At 38.8% G+C, this 19,517-nt stretch overlaps 1 protein-coding gene across 1 annotated transcript; it reads right to left on the minus strand.

Annotated features, from left to right (window-relative positions):
* Positions 1 to 1,347: 1,347 nt before the first annotated feature.
* On the minus strand, positions 1,348 to 6,306 carry LOC140880683 (periodic tryptophan protein 2). Its single transcript, XM_073285330.1, has 8 exons — positions 5,056 to 6,306; positions 4,442 to 4,693; positions 4,248 to 4,340; positions 3,676 to 4,047; positions 3,138 to 3,482; positions 2,559 to 2,786; positions 2,259 to 2,462; positions 1,348 to 1,845 (listed from the first exon to the last, which is right to left on the minus strand). The coding sequence occupies exons 1-7, from the start codon at positions 6,244 to 6,246 to the stop codon at positions 2,292 to 2,294; spliced, it is 2,652 nt and encodes an 883-aa protein (XP_073141431.1). The 5' UTR covers positions 6,247 to 6,306; the 3' UTR covers positions 1,348 to 1,845; positions 2,259 to 2,291.
* Between the last annotated feature and the right edge of the window lie 13,211 nt (positions 6,307 to 19,517).

Consider the following 19,517-nt stretch of genomic DNA (forward strand, 5'->3'; position numbering starts at 1 on the left):
CCAGTTCGGTGCTATCGAATTGCTCTTCGGAGCTCCCATACTGTCCAATGACTTGCAGTCCTCTGAACTACTTCTGATCGTTCTGAATCCGATTTTTAGCTCTTTAGGTCCAAACTAGGATTCCTTGATCATGTTTTGACCAATTGAACATGTTTAAACAGTAGATTAACTTAATCGAAAATCGAGTTACTACAGAGTGTTTAATTATAACCATATCATATTTCTTTTTTTTAAGATAAAACGTCATTCATTCATATGATAATATTGCCCAAGTCATAGTTTACAAAAGAACTTAGAAATATGGGGCAACAGTCCTTAAATTCTTTGGAAGTATTAAGATGAAAACTCTGACTTGCTAGAGAATGAGCAACATGATTAGCGATTGTTCGACAGAAGCGGACTGTCCAATTCGATGCTTGGGCACAGTGCTTGATAATCAAAGAGACAATAGGAGCCTCCTCAGCATACGGAGCCAAATTAGCGATTGCTGAAACCACAGTAAGTGCATCAGATTTAAAAACGACATCTTGCCATTGATTTTGCAAAGCCGTCAGGATGCCTTCACAGACCGACAGTAGTTCCGCAACATACGGTGAAAACACACCCTGGATACATAAACTTCGAGCAAGTATTACAAATCCCAGATCGTCACGAGCTACAACTCCAATACCAATACTTTTTGGTGCAATAGAAGTAAGACATGAAGAAAAAAAAAATGTATAGCTTTGGTATTTAAAATATTAGGCATTCAATCGGTCTTCAAAAAGAACAAATGCTCTGCTCTTGAAACTTGCGCATTGCGCGTTCCTCATTTGATTTTATATATATATATTTTCTTACATGAATTATCATATTAACTTCCATACTGCATATTTCTTACAAAATGCACATTCAAATCAGAAACAAAATGAATATTTCGTATCTATACCATCATGTAAGGTTTGAACAAGGAAAAACGAAACCTGTATGACGCTACTTCTACTGCATGCATTACAGTCATTGAGAGGGAAAAAAAAAAAAAATTTACTCAAATGCAAATTGCAGTTCACAGGCCAAATGCTTAAACAATTGTGGTAGTTTGATTGTGAGATTTGGACATGTTTCTCCGCCAACACTAACATGCTGAATAAAAAAAATGAAAGAATATTTCACTTGTGTACACGGAAGCTGGATAACCATTCCTTCCAATATTCATTAAAAAGCAAACATTTGAATTATTTTGGATCCGGTCGGATCTAGCCTCATGGGTTACAAATTATTTTATATTTCTTACATGCATCATACTCAATATGATCAAAACACAACAGTTGATCAACACAAGGTATAATAGTGGATATTGTTTGATTCATAAGATAAAGACTATCAAAAAGAGAGAATGATAATTTGCATTCCAAACGTATCCAACATAAACTCAAGCCTTTATATTCGAGAAATATCCTACCAATTATAGTATCATTTTAGGAATAAACATACATATGCAAGAATTTTCCTTGGGCAGAACAAACTTTAATATAACTAACTTCCGGCAATGTTATCAATCAAGCAATTTGCCTCGTCATATTGAGAAAACTGGAGAGCGGAACAGCAAAATATTTTTCATCTTGTGAGATGAAACCCTCTTTAGCAGGTCCAAATGATCGAGCGGTTGCAAGTTATTCTACAACATCAGAAGTTCGATGACAGCCGCCCACGGGGTTAGCCCCGTAAAAACTTCAAAAGAAACAAAGCTAATGCTCATTTTGGCTGCCATTCTTTCTTGAGGCCTAAGTTTCATCATGTTCAAGCTACATATGTGTTTCAAAAACATCTCGTATAAAGAATTCGAACATTTGTCGACAGCAATCCCTGTGAAATGAAGTGGGTTAATTATACAGATCGAGTTGTCTAAGTATGCTAAAAAACATAAAGGTATTGTTTGGAAGAGCTTCTAGGAAGCACTTCTCAGCAAACCCTACCAAAATGTAAGATGATTATACAATTCTGGTATCAATTTTGGATTCAATTCTAGTTTTCTACTGTCTACTAACCAAAAACAAACCGCAACTCCTTTGGTTTTAATTTCAGGCCACATTTCGAACAGAAACATGATCAGGTCTAGCTGGTGGCATTTATGGCCCCCCAGATGACAGACCTGTAATTTTTGGGAGGTGGGAATTGCGATCACTAATCTTCTGTTCCAATGATAAATATTAATATATGACTTGACCCAATCATGACATATTAAGTTTAAAAACAAGGAATTGAACAAAAAATCTTACCATCGCGGTAAATTGACATCATAGGGATGACTGTTATCTCTTGTCGCTAGTGAAGCATAAATATTGAAGCATATACGTGTTTGAGGAACAAGTATCAGCCAGATCTTTATGCAACCGAGTAATTGCATTTTGCAAGGTTCTAAGAGCAGGTCGCAGGTTTGTGAAATTCTGCTGAATTACGGTGCCTTGGAATTTGCACAGTTCCTAAAAAAAGCAAACCAAAAATACAGTCAACATTTGCTCTGCCATTCTTCATTTGCAATATAAATATAGGCCGATCAGTGATAGCTTTTATGTAACCTGGCACCATCTAAGAATGAACTCCAAATGTGGACAATTTTCCAGAAGATCTGCTAGTGCTTCCACTAATCTCTGCAAATATTTGACAGGGACTGACGAGGCAACATCTGATATATCTGTTGGGGCGACTGCAAGAATACACTTCTTTATTAGGGGATCTTCATTCATACGCAAACTGAGAAATAATGCTCTTTTTGGCTGATCATCTTTCAGTGCATCATCAACCGCCTACTCAACAAGATAAGGTAGGGATCAGAAAGGTCTACGTTATGAGAGTATTTCAGAGGACTGACATGAATTGCAATTGACTTTCAATATAATATAAAGAAATGGGACTGGATTTGAGTGCAAATTAATTGACTTGTGAGCTTTTAAAGCCACTAAGAATACCATCGGATACATATTGTAGGCTATCGAATTAAAACCAAGAACAAACACGTTCTAGAATATTTCGATGCTCGAACAATATTTCCTCAATAGAGCTATATAATTAAGTTTGAACAAATCGAGCTTTAATTCAAATTCTAACTCGAAGTTCATTTCTTCAAATCTTGGATCAAGCTTGAATATTAAACTAACCTCGGGAGTTACATCCATGTCAAGATCCGTGGGGTCAAATATGAAGGTATCATCCATAGAATACAGCAATACCCCTTCTGTTGTTGCAGCTGCCCAACTCCGGCCAGTTGGTGCAATTCTCAAGCATTTTGTTCGAATAACAGGCCTTCCATGGTTTGGCATTGAACCAGGCAAATCATATGCCAGTCTATCTCGTGATTGCTTATCCACGCCTTCCTCTGTGTCACTATCATCATCGTCAATCAAATCCAGCAGACCTGCTTCGGTCATATTTTTCGAGTTCAAGAAATCAAGAACCCCATCTAGTGATAAATTGTGTGTGATTTGGAACCTCCGCAGCAGGACCTAATACATTACAAGAAGTAAGTGTAATAATATGGCATATATATTCAAGAGAAAGCGGAAACTCAAGTCATTTTGTTACAGAAATAATTTATCACAATCATGTTTACTGAGAAGCAAAAAAGAAAATTGCAGCAAAATATACTATTATCATACAAAAGCTCCTGTAAAGCACATGGCTTGAATTAAAACCAACCTGGTCAGCTACATCGTACATACAAATGTATTTACTATTTCCCCCAGCCAAAATGTAGCTACCATCAGAGGAATAACACAAAGTTGTGAAACACTTTCCGGCACTCGAGTTCGCAGCTGTCCTTCGATCGGTCATAAGACGTCCACCAGCTATGTCCCTACGCCCTTCAATAGTAAACATTTCCAAGCCTTGTATAGGATCCCAAAAATGAATTTGACCATCTAGCGTGCTACAAGCCATCTGTTTACCATCTGGACGGTAAACAACTGTAAGGACATCATGTGTATGATCAAATTTTTCAATTCCACCTTTTCCTTCGAAAATGTCCCACAGGCGTACAGTTTTATCCCATGATGAGGAAGCTAAGATTGCCTGCAAAGTAAATAGGAAACTCTAAATAAAGACCAATTACCAACAATCGCTCTCATTCTAAGCTCCAAATAAAAAATGCAATCAAAGAACATTACCTATGCGCATCTGAAATTTTAAGATTAATGATTAATGATGACATAAATGAATCGTGTGAGGAGAAAAAATGATAGGTTAGAAAAACTCTTTCACAAAGATCTTACCTGAGTGGGAGAAAACATTAATCCATGAACAGGACCCTCGTGGCCGCTTAGAACATCCAGTAGTCGTGCATCCTTCATGGACCAAACAAATATCTACAGGTATTTGCCCACTACCATTTCATCAGTATAATATATAAAGTCATATAACTCATATTATTGAAAATATCAAGTCCAAAAATAGCAGCTATCAAGACCTCAAATGAATCCACAGTTCCAGCACAAATGATGTCACCACTCTGATCTGATGTTAAAGAAACAAATTGCTTCGGTGTAGGGGTCACAAATATTTTAAAGTTGCGATAACGGAACAAATCATATGCTCGAACAGTCCCATCCAGAGATGCACTCAGGAGGCAATTCTTGCTAGCCATGAAATGCAGCGCAGTAACAGCATTCTTGTGTTCAGAAAATGTGACAAAACAGAAGCCGGATGAAACAGTCCACACCTGTACCAAAAAGTTGAATTTCTAATTTATGTTGTTGAAATAACAAATAGGCAAGACAATATATATATATATATATATTAATGCATTTGCCCTTAGAACAAGTTTGATCTAGATAAAAGGAAGTAGATACAAAGACACAATGGAGCAGAATCGCTAAAATGATTGGATTTCGGATTCATGCCTCATGAGCACTACTCAGTTAGCAGGAGTAGTAAGTACTCCATTTACGAAAAAATAATATGAATATAGTAGTCAATTGGTTGTGTTACCAACAAAATGAAAATATATGATATAGTGGAGCTCGAGCACAAAGAAACAAATGACACAAACTAATGTGGTCATAAATCCAGCTTAAAACTTGCCTTGATCTTGTTATCATCTGCTCCGGTGGCCAAGAACTGCGAATCTGATGAATAAGCAAGGCAATTGACATCGAAATAATGCCCTTGTTGCTTCAGTATATAGCTCTCTGATTTCCACTCCCAAACAAGCAACTGACCAAGCTTGGCACACCCGAATGTTAACCAATTGCCCAAGCCATTGAATACAGCTGTCGTGATCTTCTCTCTCGAAATAGACAACAAGTGGATACACACAAAATCAGGCATCTGATATAGAGCAAAGACCCCATTAGAAAGCCCTACTACCACCATATCAAGCCGCCGATGATAATCGCAAGATGCTAACTTTGCAGGAGCTTGCATTAGATAATCCTTCTTCACCAGTTCCCATTTCATTTTATGCAATAGAACCCCATTCCCTCCCTCAAATTCTTCGTCTTTTCCATCAATTTCTTTCCTTTTCTTCAAAATTGTCTCATTCCCACTTGCCAAATTCTGCTCCTGCTTCTGCTCTGGTGTCCCTGGAACATCCAGCTCTGCTTCACTAAACTCCCATCTAAAAACGGCTCCATCCCGTGATAAGCTATAAACACTGGTTATTCCATTCGTTTTCTTATCCACCCCAAAGAAAGCACCCACAATGACATCCCTGTGACCCAAAAACAAAAACGGCTTCTTAGAGTCACTCTTCTTCACCTTTTTCAAACAAAAAAGTCTCAAAGTCAAATCTTTGGAGCCTACAATTATGTAATCCGAGTCAGGACTCCAATCCAGACACGTAACTATGTCATTACAATCTGCAAATGTTCGAATCAACTCAAATGGGAAAAACTCCTTCTTAAAACCAGGCGACCGCCAAATCTGTAGTAGCTTTCCCGCAGATACAGCTATGAATCGCCCGTCAGGGCTGAACTTCGCAACGGATATTCGGTGTTTGAAAGATATGCGGTGAAGGACAACACGCCGGGGGAGGTTTATAAAGAGGCAGCGGTTGTTCTCGTCGACGGTGAAGACGAAAACACCATCGGACGAGGCGGCGATGTGGCGTAGGTTGGTGGAGGCCTGACATGTGAGGGTGATGGTCTCGGAATTCAAGAGGTCTGTGACGGAGATTCGGTTACCGACGGGTGAGATTAGCAACGTGTTGTTCGCAACGACGACGTTTCCACCGCGGTAGGGGGCGCCTATTAGGTTTTGGAACCTGTAATTCATGTCTACCTGACGGAGGAGGATTCAACCAACCTTGGGAAGGGTTTATACTCTTAAACCCTAATCTCAACCAAAAACAGCGTCTTTTTGTACAACCCATTCTTTTAAATCAAAATAATAATAATAATAATATAAATAATATTATTAAAACAAACAAACTCATTGGAATTAATTTATCAATTTTGGTGTTAAACAAAATATCTTAGCAAAATTAAAGAATTAGTTAAGTAATACAACTCGACGAATTTGGACAACCAAACTAAGATTATTTAACTGGAACAAAGTCATTCGACGTCAAGAAATAGTCTTAGCTTAAATGAGGAATTTACATGACTGAACTCAGATAACTAAAGATTAACGCCTGCACCTAGCAATGTATTTGAAGATCAACTGAATTGTTAAACACCTTGACTGAACCATGACTGGAACTATCTCGATTAGTCAAAGACACTTAACTGAAAATTGAACGAATAACAGTTATCAGAATATATTCAAGAAAGTTAGTAACATTCAAAAAAACATTCCCTAAACAAAGCATTCCGTCATATTTGAATTCTTATCAGTTCTGGAAAAAGACACAACACTATGGACACTGCAACAAAATTACTACGCAGGGTTGTACTATCTTAGGAATTTATCTCCAAGAATTAAAACGCAAGAATTGATCATTTTTAAATCATTTTTGTATAGAGTTTGGTCCGGTAAACTTTGTTTATTCCATAAAAAATTCATATTAATTAAAATATATTTCCAAAAATTACGAAAGTTGGTCAAAAGATCAGGAACAACCTTAGGAGGCTTCTGAAATCGGAACATCTCCGATACGGCGGCGCATGTACCACACGCACCTTTTGTGCTGGCACGTGACCGTCCTTCTGGTGGTTACGTGATAAGTGCATTTTATGCGCTTATATTGCTTAGTATTTAGCTTGAATATTGTGTTTGATTGGTAGGTATTATGTGATGTTATGTTGTTTTTATTGGATGAAGGCAAGAAGAGCCTTGAATTTGATTTGATGGATTTAAGCTAGAAAGAATGGAAGAAAAATCAAAGATCAAGACTTGAAAGATGAAGATAAGAAGAAAATACGAAGCGAAGGCGCACCCGCGCCGCTCTGAATATTGTGAGAAGCGTACATCAGGCGCGCCCGCGCCATAATACCGAACGTCCGCGCGATGGTCTGTAGCAAACAAGGAATTTATGCGTGGGAGTGGAGCGCCCGCGCCACTCTGAAGAATGCAAGATGCGAAGAAGCTGCGCGCGCTCGCCATTCCATTGAGCGCCCGCGCCGTCGTGCGCAGACTTATTTTTGGAAGAGTTTTATGTTTTGAAAACTCTTGTTTTAATTCCTAGGCTTATCTTTGGATGATTTGTTGCCAAGATATAAGTCTTTTATGAAGTTTAGGAGAAAAAAACGGAGACTTTCAGTTGGAGTTGAAAATTTATCTCTTGCAAAGACTAGGTTTTTTCTGAGAATTCTAGAATTCCGCCTTTTATTATTATTTTTATTTTGTTCTTCATGAATTGTGTTGGCTAGTTCTTAATACTTGGTTAAGGAAGACGAAGCCCTTGATTAATTTATTCGTGAGATTTATGTTTTACAGAGCTTGATTATTGTTGAGTATCAATAATTATTCTGATTTATTTCATGATTGTATATTTGATTATTAGCTTGATCACCTGATAATTTTTATGTAAAATCTACTGCTAAATTGGAATTTTAATCCGTAATTGTTTGAATTATCTGATTTGCGAAGCAACTGCAATTAATAATCGTCCACTTGTGAGATTAGGAATTGTAGGGATAATAATTGACTAGGCTAAATTCATCCGCTTGTGTATGGGTTTTCTAGATTTATCAGTTTCACTAGTTTGCATGCTATCGTGGGTTTAAATCTAATCGCTTGTATTAGGTTAATTCATTGGTAAGGATTATCTTAGAACGCTTGTGTCTAGTTAACTACAATTAAGGTGAAACAGGAATTTAATTTCCAATGATGAATATTCAACAGGATTAAATATTTTTTGATAATCGATGATCGAACGAATGACATCAAGGGTGTAGTTGACCAAAACCAAGGCTTGTCTTTTATTGAATTTTCCGTTGTGATTTAATTGTGCTTGGTAATTGATAGAATTGCATTCATAATTATTTTTAAATTTTAGTGGATAAATTTCAAACCAAAAACCCCCTTTTTACTATTTTCGTATTTTTAAAGAACACGGAATTTTATCTTTCCTCGTAGGAACGATCCCTACTCACACTACTGCATGTTTTTATTTACCTGAGTGAGTCGGGTAATTTGGGCGTACACGATAAGCGCTACCAAATTTTGGCGCCGTTGCCGGGGATCGGTGTTAAATTTTTTTGTGTTCTTTTAAGTTTTTTTTTTTTTGGTTTATCTCACTCTCTGTCTTTTCTTTATCTCTAGTACCTCTCCCATCGTTCATGCTTTCAGGTGATTCTTCGTCTGAAGAAAAAGTCCCCTACGACCCGGAAATTGAAAGGACTTTGTACAGGCGTAGGCGAGAAGCTCGTAGAAGACAAGAAGAAGAAGAGATGGCTGCTAATGCGAACCTGAGCCTCAGACAATTGGGCACTCCAGATTTGAATCAGCAACCCTTATGCATTACTTTTCCCCCCTTAGAAAATAATGCTACATTCGAATTGAAATCTGGATTAATTCACTTGTTGCCTTCTTTTCATGGTCTTGCAGGTGAAGATCCTCATAAGCATCTGATGGAGTTCCATGTAGTGTGCACTAGCATGAAGCCACATGGAGTAACAGAGGAGCAGATCCAACTTCGAGCCTTTCCTTTCTCTTTGAAGAGTGCTGCTAAGGAATGACTATACTACTTGCCCTCTGGATCGATCACAGCCTGGACTGACATGATAAGAATTTTTCTCGAAAAATATTTTCCAGCGTCGAGAGCAGCAAACATCAGGAAAGAGATTTATGGAATCAAGCAGATGACGGGGGAATCACTTCACGAGTATTGGGAGCGGTTCAAAAAGCTATGCGCTAGTTGCCCGCAACATCAGATAAGTGAAAACCTCTTAATTCAATATTGCTATAAAGGTTTGCTACCTCATGACAGAAACTGTGGTGAACCCAAGAGAGAACGCAAGTGCAATAACTCTAAGAACTGGGAAGGAATTGAAGGTGAAGGAGAAAGAAGTTGAGGTTGAGCCCAAAGAGAAGCAAAAAGAAGAAGAAAAGCCAAAGATAAGTGAAGAAAAAGCATCCAAGGATGAAGCGCCAAGAGGTAAGTTCCCTCCTTTATCTGAATATAAGCCTGTTGCCCCTTTTCCCTTAGCACTTAAGGACTCTAGGAAAGGTGAGGGGATTAAGGAGCTCTATGAAACTTTTCGTAGATGTGAGGTTAATATTCCATTGCTAGATGCTATTAAACAGGTACCTCGATACGCAAAGTTTTTGAAGGAGTTGTGCACAACAAAGAGGAAACAGACATTGAAGGGTTGTCAGAAAGTGGAATTAGGTGAGAATGTATCTGCAGTGATCCAAAAAAATTACCCGCCAAATGCAAAGATCCAGGTATGTTCTCCATCCCATGTACTATAGGAAATATTAGACTTGAAAAAGCCATGTTAGATCTAGGAGAATCAATTAATGTTATGCCATACTCTATCTATGCATCCTTGAAACTTGGCCCATTGAATAAGACTGGAATTGTCATACAATTAGCTGATAGGTCTAATGCATATCTTAGGGGAGTAGTCGAAGATGTGTTAGTGCAAGTGAATGAGTTGGTTTTTCCTACCGATTTTTATGTGCTAGACATGGAAAATGGTGATCATAATAGTCCTATTTTGTTAGGCAGGCCATTTTTGAAAACTTCCATGACAAAAATTGATGTTCACAGTGGCACACTCACTATGGAATTTGATGGCGAGGTTGTGAAATTTAATATTTATGATGCCATGAAATTTTCTGATAGTGATGATTGTGTGTTTTCTGTTGACATTGTGGATTTCTTGGCACAAGATTTTTGTGAGCATGTAGGAAAAGATGATTTAGAGGTGGCTATTACAGCACCCATTATGCAGACGGAAGATGGGATTCGATGCAGTCAAGAAGTGGAAGAGATTGAGAAAATTCTGAATAGTTCACCTGAGCTACCTCAGTCAGGTAATGTCTCTTACATATCTTTACCAATCTCTAATACTAGGCGTCTTCCATCTGTTTTGCAGGCGCCAGTGATCGAGCTAAAGACGCTTCCAAACCACATTAAGTATGTTTTCCTTGGAAAAGGAGAAACACTACCTGTCATCATCTCCAACAGCTTGGAAGCCGAGCAAGAAGAACAACTTGTCAAGGTTCTGAAGGAGAATAAAACTGCTATTGGGTGGACCATAGCAGATATCAAGGGAATTAGCCCGTCTACATGCATGCACCGAATTCTGATGGAGGATGGGGCGAATCCCTTACGTCAACCGTAGAGGAAATTGAATCCACCAATGATGGAGGTTGTGAAGACCGTATTTTTTTTTTCCAGGTTAAGATTTTTAATTTATTATTATTTTGTTTATTAATTTAATTGTGATAATTAGTATTAGATATTGTTGGAGATAGATTATAATTTTGGGTATCTTGATAAAATATTATTGAGATAAGCGATCAAGATTTTGATAAAGTTAAATCTTGAGAGATAGAGTTTTATTCAAACTTTGAATGCCACTATCCTAGTATATCATCAACTCTTTTGAGTGCCTATAAATACAGACCCAAACCTTCACAAATTTCACATTCATAAATCTGCTATTTTTCTTTTGGCTTATTCACGTAGGAGAGGCTGCTTCTTTGAGCCAAAGTTCTGTCAAACTTTATTCCCTTTTATTTTTATTTTCCAACTAAACCACAAAGGGGATTTGTCCTTTAGCTCATATTCACGTGGATTTCAAATTTGGAAGAATTGGTTGGTGATTTGGAATAGAGCACGTGCAGGGTCTAAGGATTAAAGTCCAATCATTCTGCCAATTTGGGAAAAACCAACCAATAGGAATTGCTAGAATTCAATTCTGAATTTTCGGGAATTGCTCTCTGAAGTTTCGGTCGAAGATTTGCTTATTCAAGTATTTAATTCTCAAGCGAATATATTCTGTAAGTGGGCTTACGTTTTAAAATAATATGTATGCTTTAAAATTTCGATCGTTTATGTTAATCGTTGGAAGTTGTTATTTAATATTGTTCGTGATGGTGTTTCTTTCGAAATATGTTTTGACACTGTTAGGACTCAAATTATGAGTGGAAAGGGAATTTCCGAACCATGTTATGTTATGGCCCTGATACGGTGGATATAATAACCGTTCTATGACCTCACTCCTTAGAGGGATTACATATAGGGGACTGATCAGTTAGCCACGATTAATGAGAGGAATTTCAGTGTCTGGCCAAAATTATGTTATGCTATGTTATGTCATGTCAATTATGTTATGATGATGTTCATGCTATGCTATATTAAGACATGATATGAAATGTTTACGCTTTGAATTATGCTATGAGTTTTTGAAATAAATATATATATATGTATATATTTGATATGATCGATCGGCCCCCACTTGCTGAGTGTTTCCCAAAACACTCACCCCTTACTTTTCCCTCCCAGATTATGAAGATGATGATGTAGAAGTTCGTGAGCAAGATATGTTTTGGGGATGGTGATTGATGACCAATAAAACTAAATGTCGTTATGTTTATTTTTGGGATTTTTAATATTAATGTTTTATTATTAAGTTTTTAGATGCTTCCGCATTGGTTTTGTTATTGTTGGATTTATCGAGTTGTAAAGACAATGTTTTGAAGTTTATTTATGATAATAGACTGGTTTGGTTTATACTGTACTACGAGGCTGGTTGTTTTATAATTTGTGTGAATTTGAAACAACGCCGGTGGCACGTCTCGGTCTCTGGGCGTGACATTTTAGTGGTATCAAAGCCGCCAGGTTCATAAATCCGGATGGGATTCCGTACCGAAAAATTTGACGTTGTCAAATTTTGACCAAAGCCCTACGTATCCTGACCCGAAACGATCTTCTGAGTTAAACATATACTACGTATGATTAATGACGCTTTTAGCCCGAATTCAATCGTTTAAGCCTCCAAAATTGCGTTTTTGCCGTTTTAGGAAAGTTTTCGGACGCTTATAACTTCACCTAGAAAATTCAAAATCCAATTTCGCGAATTGTCCCATGACACCCTCAACTTGTAGTTTCTGGCCATAAAGAAATCTCAAAATTTTCCATTTTTGGAAATATTGCCCGAAAATCTTGTTCTATATAAATTCTGCCTGAAATTTCATCAATTTGAATTCTAACTTGAACCTATCCCTCTTTATTCTAGGAAGATGGCTCGCACCAAAGTCACGGCTCGCAAAAACTTTGTTCGAAGCAAGGAGCAATTTATCGAGTCATTGAGGACTTCACTATATGTGGAGCAATACGAGAAGGAGGAGATGATGGAAGATATGAAGAAGCTAAAGGCGAACAAGAGTGAGATGGAGGAGCATCGGGACCACCTCGAAGCCGACGTCGAAAGACTCGCATATTATCTTGATAAGGAAGAGAAAGAACATGAGGAGACGAAAAAGAAGTTGGAGTCATCCCTAGCTACCATCACTTTACTCGAAGACCTAAGCAACCAAAGAATGATGGCAACGTTAGAACTCCAACACCAAGTGCAAGTATTGCAAAACTCTGTGCAAGCTCGTGATGAATTTAACGCAGCCCTGCTCGAGCATATAAATCATCTACAACAAGTAGACATGGTGGCAGAAGAGAACCCCGAAATTGTTCCTGCGGAAAATGAAGCCATGGGCGATGGAGAGATTATAGATTAGGCTTTCATCTAGCTTAGTCCTTTTATTCAGCATTGTTTTGTTTAATTCAGCATGATACCTTAATATTTTGAGACTTGGTTTGATTTTTGCTTCATTTATCTTCATGACATTTTGAGAATCAATAAAATAACTTTTATTCTTGGGATTATTTATTGATTCATTTATTCTGCTATTTCCCTTCTTTTTAAGTATCATGTTTCGACAAACTCTTAGAACTCCCTTACTGTAGGAAATGGCCGGAAGACACCCAAGAACACGCAACAACAATCGTGGAGATGATGCAAATCCACCTCCAGGAATCAATCTGAGCCGAGAAGACCTTGCGGCTATCGCAGCAATAGTAGCAACGACCCTCCAAGGGATGGGAAATACCAATGGCAACGGTAATCCGCCACCTCCCCCACCTGCTCAGAACGGAGTAAAATTCCATTATGAATCGCTCCGTAAGAACCAAACTGAAATGTTTAAGGGAGATGCTGACCCAGAGGTGGGAAGAAATTGGATGAAGAAAATGGAGGACCAATTGCGTTTACTTGAAGTCCCTGAAGCACTTAAAGTGGAGGTAACAATCCCTTTTCTGGAGGATAAAGCAAGGAAATGGTGGGAAGCTGTCTCGCCTGCTATGTTAGCTGCTGGAGCAATCACATGGCAACAGTTTCGCACTGCGTTTCTGAAGCAATATTTTCCAGCTGAGGTTCGAATTTAGAAGCTAAGTGAATTTGAAAACCTCACGCAATCTTCAGATATGTCAGTAGTGGAGTACACTTCTAAATTCAATGAGCTTGGATCTTATGCCCCAACCATTATGGGAGATGATGATCTGAAACTGCACCGTTTCAAAAAGGGGTTGAATAGCCGAATCCAATCGGCGTTAGCAGTTTTTCAGCCTGCCAAATTTGCAGACTTGATGGGAGCAGCTATCCAGGCGGAATCGGATATCAAGCGTCGGGAAGACGACTTCAAGAACAAACGACCTCTGTCTGGTCAATCTTCTGCAATGGGGCCAACACCCAAGCGCCCGAACCAAGCTGGTGGACCATCCAAGGGAACTTACTCTGCTCCGAGTCGACCATTGATCAAACCGTGTCCTACCTGCAACTTCCGTCACGAAGGGGAATGTCAACGGAAAACTGGCGCCTGTTTCAATTGTGGGAAGTTGGGGCACCGAATGACCGATTGTCCTGAACCAGTAAAGCCAAGGATCGGGCCGAATGCTGGTACTGCGCAAGCTCAACCTAAAGAGACAAAGCCCAACGCTCGTGTGTTTGCTATCACACAAGAAGAGGCAGATGAGGCGAATGAAGTCGTGGCAGGTACCATTTTAATCAATACTAAGCCTGCATATGTTTTATTTGATTTTGGTGCCACTCATTCGTTTTTATCTAAGAGATTTGCTAAAAAGATAGAGCTTATCTATGAGGAACTAACTGAACCACTGAGAGTAGCAACCCCTACTAACAAGATAATTGAGACACTCAAGATACATAGAAAATGTAAAGTGTGTGTCTGTGAACAAATCTTTGATGCTGATTTGGTTGAACTCAACATGGTAGAATTTGATATCATCCTTGGGATGGATTGGTTGTCTAGACATCATGCAGTGGTTAACTGTCGGGATAAGAATGTTAAACTTCGAACCACAAACCTCGAAGAAATTATATTCCAAGGCAAGACCAAGACACGAAAACCCCTCTTGTCGGCCTCCCAAGCATGGAAGGCGATAAAAGGTCGCGAAGAAGTTTACCTAGCTATGGTGAGCGAGGTAAAAGAAGAGCCAGTGCTCAAACTAGAAGACCTTCCGATGGTACGAGAGTTTCCAGATGTCTTTCCGGAGGAACTACCCGGAATGGTTCCAGACCGAGAGGTAGAATTTGAGATTCAGCTAGAGCCTGGTGCTGCTCCGGTTTCGAAAGCTCCTTACCGAATGGCACCAACGGAACTCAAGGAAGTGAAAGAGCAACTACAAGAGCTGCTAGACAAGAAGCAAATTAGACCGAGTGCATCCCCGTGGGGAGCCCCAGTCTTATTTGTCAAGAAAAAAGATGGAAGCATGAGAATGTGTATAGATTACAGAGAGCTCAACAAGATCACAATCAAGAACAAATATCCTCTTCCAAGGATAGATGACTTATTTGATCAACTTAAAGGAGCTACTGTTTTTTCCAAACTAGATCTGCGATCGGGCTATCACCAGTTGAAGGTCAAGACAGGAGATGTTCAAAAAACGGCTTTCCGAACAAGATATGGGCACTACGAATTTTTAGTAATGCCGTTCGGCTTGACGAATGCCCCTGCAGCATTTATGGACCTCATGAACCGAGTTTTCAAGCAGTTTCTTGATAGGTTCGTGGTGGTTTTTATTGATGATATCCTCGTATACTCACCTAGTGAAGAGGATCACAAAGAACATCTTTGTATTACACTGCAAACCTTAAGGGAGAATACACTCTATGCCAAATTCAAGAAGTGTGAATTTTGGTTAAGAAGTGTGGCATTCTTGGGACACATTATCTCAGCAGCCGGAGTCTCGGTGGATCCCAAGAAAGTTGAAGCAATAACAGACTGGCCCCGACCCAAGTCAGTGACTGAAATTCGAAGCTTCCTAGGGTTGGCTGGCTATTATCGAAAATTTGTTGAAGGATTTTCTTCAATAGCTATACCTCTTACGAAACTCACCCAAAAGAACGTAAAGTTCGATTGGAACAAGGACTGTGAAAAGAGCTTCGGAGTCCTGAAGGAAAGGTTAGCATCTACACCAGTACTAGTGCTACCCGAGGGAGGAAAAGATTTTGCAATTTATAGTGATGCATCAAAGGAAGGTTTGGGATGTGTGCTAATGCAAGAAGGGAGAGTGATCGCCTACGCATCTAGACAGCTGAAACCTCATGAGCAAAACTACCCCACTCATGATCTAGAGTTAGCAGTAGTAGTGTTTGCACTGAAAATTTGGAGACATTACCTCTACGGTGCCAAGTGTGAAATTTTCACTGATCACCAAAGTCTCAAGTATTTATTCACGCAAAAGGAGCTGATTATGAGACAAAGAAGATGGATCGAACTCTTAAAAGATTACGATCTCACCATAAGCTACCATCCAGGTAAGGCCAATAAAGTGGCTGACGCCTTGAGTCGAAAGAACATGAGCAAGAATATTCTAGCTTCATTAACGGCACAACCGTGTCTTCGTGAAACAGTCAAGTTGAGTCAAGACCTAGATCCGTCGTTGGCTAAGTTCAAGGAGCAAATCAAGGAGGGTAAGTTACCAGATTTTCAAGTGGATGATAAAGGAATCCTATGGATGAAAGGACGTTTATGGGTACCGGACGTCAATGATCTTCGGAATGAAGTCATGTCGGAAGCACACAAGTCAAAGTTTTCAGTACATCCGGGGAGTACAAAGATGTATAGAGATCTAAAAGGGAATTTTTGGTGGAATGGAATGAAGAAGGATGTCGCAGAATTCGTCTCTCAGTGTCAAGTATGCCAACAGGTTAAAGCAGAACATCAGCGACCTGGAGGGCTACTCCAACCATTAAAAATTCCAGAATGGAAATGGGAGCACATTTCCATGGATTTTGTAGTGGGACTCCCTGAATCAAAGCAGAGGCATGGTATTTGGGTGATCGTCAACAGACTCACAAAATCTGCGCATTTCCTACCGGTACGCATGAAATATAGTTTGGACAAATTAGCTACGCTATATATGGATAATATAGTACGGCTACATAGAGTTCCAGTCAGTATCTTGTCTGACCGAGATCCAAGATTTGTATCGCGCTTTTGGAAGAGCTTTCAGCAAGCTATGGGGAGTAAAGTCACACTCAGTACGGCTTATCACCCTCAAACTGATGGCCAAACTGAGAGGACAATCCAAACCCTCGAAGATATGTTGCGGGCATGTGCCCTGGATTTCAGCAGCAATTGGACCGCACATTTACCTTTAATTGAGTTTGCTTACAACAACAGCTACCATAGCAGCATTGGAATGGCTCCGTATGAAGCACTGTATGGGAGAAAATGTCGTTCTCCTCTTTATTGGGATGAAGTCGGAGAAAAGGCTGTCATCGGACCCGAAATTATTCAAGAGACAGTAGAAAAGGTTGCAATAATCAAGGAGAAACTTAAAGCTGCACAAGATCGTCAGAAAAGTTGGGCAGACTTGAAAAGAAGACCTGTCGCATTTGAAGTGGGTGAAAAAGCTTATGTCAAACTTTCACCTATGAAGGGTGTAGTACGTTTTTGCAGAGCTGGAAAATTAAATCCGAGATATGTGGGACCATTTGAAATTCTCGACAAAGTGGAAACATTGGCATATCGACTAGCTTTACCACCTTCTATGTCAAGGGTCCACAATGTATTTCATGTTTCTCAACTAAGAAAATACATTCCCAACCCAAGTCATATTTTGGAAGCCGAACCATTAGTGACTGCTGGTAATCTGAATGAGGAGCTGAAGTACAATGAAGTTGCTATACGAATCGTGGATACCATGGACCAAGTTCTTAGGCGAAGGACTATCCCTTATGTCAAAGTTCAATGGTCAAATCACACTGAAAGAGAAGCTACATGGGAGTTGGAGGAGAAGATGCGGGAAAAATATCCATACTTATTCGGCGAGCTAGCTGATTCAAGTTTCGAGGACGAAACTTCCAATAAGGAGGGAAGGATGTGAAGACCGTATTTTTTTTTTTCCAGGTTAAGATTTTTAATTTATTATTATTTTGTTTATTAATTTAATTGTGATAATTAGTATTAGATATTGTTGGAGATAGATTATAATTTTGGGTATCTTGATAAAATATTATTGAGATAAGTGATCAAGATTTTGATAGAGTTAAATCTTGAGAGATAGAGTTTTATTCAAACTTTGAATGCCACTATCCTAGTCTATCATCAACTCTTTTGAGTGCCTATAAATACAGACCCAAACCTTCACAAATTTCACATTCATAAATCTGCTATTTTTCTTTTGGCTTATTCACGTAGGAGAGGCTGCTTCTTTGAGCCAAAGTTCTGTCAAACTTTATTCCCTTTTATTTTTATTTTCCAACTAAACCACAAAGGGGATTTGTCCTTTAGCTCATATTCACGTGGATTTCAAATTTGGAAGAATTGGTTGGTGATTTGGAATAGAGCACGTGCAGGGTCTAAGGATTAAAGTCCAATCATTCTGCCAATTTGGGAAAAAACAACCAATAGGAATTGCTAGAATTCAATTCTGAATTTTCGGGAATTGCTCTCTGAAGTTTCGGTCGAAGATTTGCTTATTCAAGTATTTAATTCTCAAGAGAATATATTCTGTAAGTGGGCTTACGTTTTAAAATAATATGTATGCTTTAAAATTTCGATCGTTTATGTTAATCGTTGGAAGTTGTTATTTAATATTGTTCGTGATGGTGTTTCTTTCGAAATATGTTTTGACACTGTTAGGACTCAAATTATGAGTGGAAAGGGAATTTCCGAACCATGTTATGTTATGGCCCTGATACGGTGGGTATAATAACCATTCTATGACCTCACTCCTTAGAGGGATTACATATAGGGGACTGATCAGTTAGCCACGATTAATGAGAGGAATTTCAGTGTCTGGCCAAAATTATGTTATGCTATGTTATGTCATGTCAATTATGTTATGATGATGTTCATGCTATGCTATGTTAAGACATGATATGAAATGTTTACGCTTTGAATTATGCTATGAGTTTTTGAAATAAATATATATATATGTATATATTTGATATGATCGATCGGCCCCCACTTGCTGAGTGTTTCCCAAAACACTTACCCCTTACTTTTCCCTCCCAGATTATGAAGATGATGATGTAGAAGTTCGTGAGCAAGATATGTTTTGGGGATGGTGATTGATGACCAATAAAACTAAATGTCGTTATGTTTATTTTTGGGATTTTTAATATTAATGTTTTATTATTAAGTTTTTAGATGCTTCCGCATTGGTTTTGTTATTGTTGGATTTATCGAGTTGTAAAGACAATGTTTTGAAGTTTATTTATGATAATAGACTGGTTTGGTTTATACTGTACTACGAGGCTGTTTGTTTTATAATTTGTGTGATTTTGAAACAACGCCGGTGGCACGTGTCGGTCTCGGGGCGTGACAGAGGTGGTCAACGCGGTCTGAAGTTACTTGAAGTTGGGGTCATCTACCCAATTTCTGACAGTCAGTGGGTCAGTCCGGTTCAAGTGGTACCCAAGAAAACCGGAATTACTGTGGTGAAAAATAAGGATGACGAGTTGGTTCCCACCCGTATTCAAAATGGGTGGAGAGTTTGAATTGATTATAGGAAGCTGAATGCAGGAACCCGAAAGGACCACTTCCCTCTTCCCTTTATTGATCAAATGATTGAAAGGTTAGCATGTCATCCTTACTATTGTTTTCTTGATGGTTATTCTGGTTAT

Source organism: Henckelia pumila, chromosome 2 (assembly GCF_033568475.1).
Source record: "Henckelia pumila isolate YLH828 chromosome 2, ASM3356847v2, whole genome shotgun sequence".
Lineage (NCBI taxonomy): Eukaryota > Viridiplantae > Streptophyta > Magnoliopsida > Lamiales > Gesneriaceae > Henckelia > Henckelia pumila.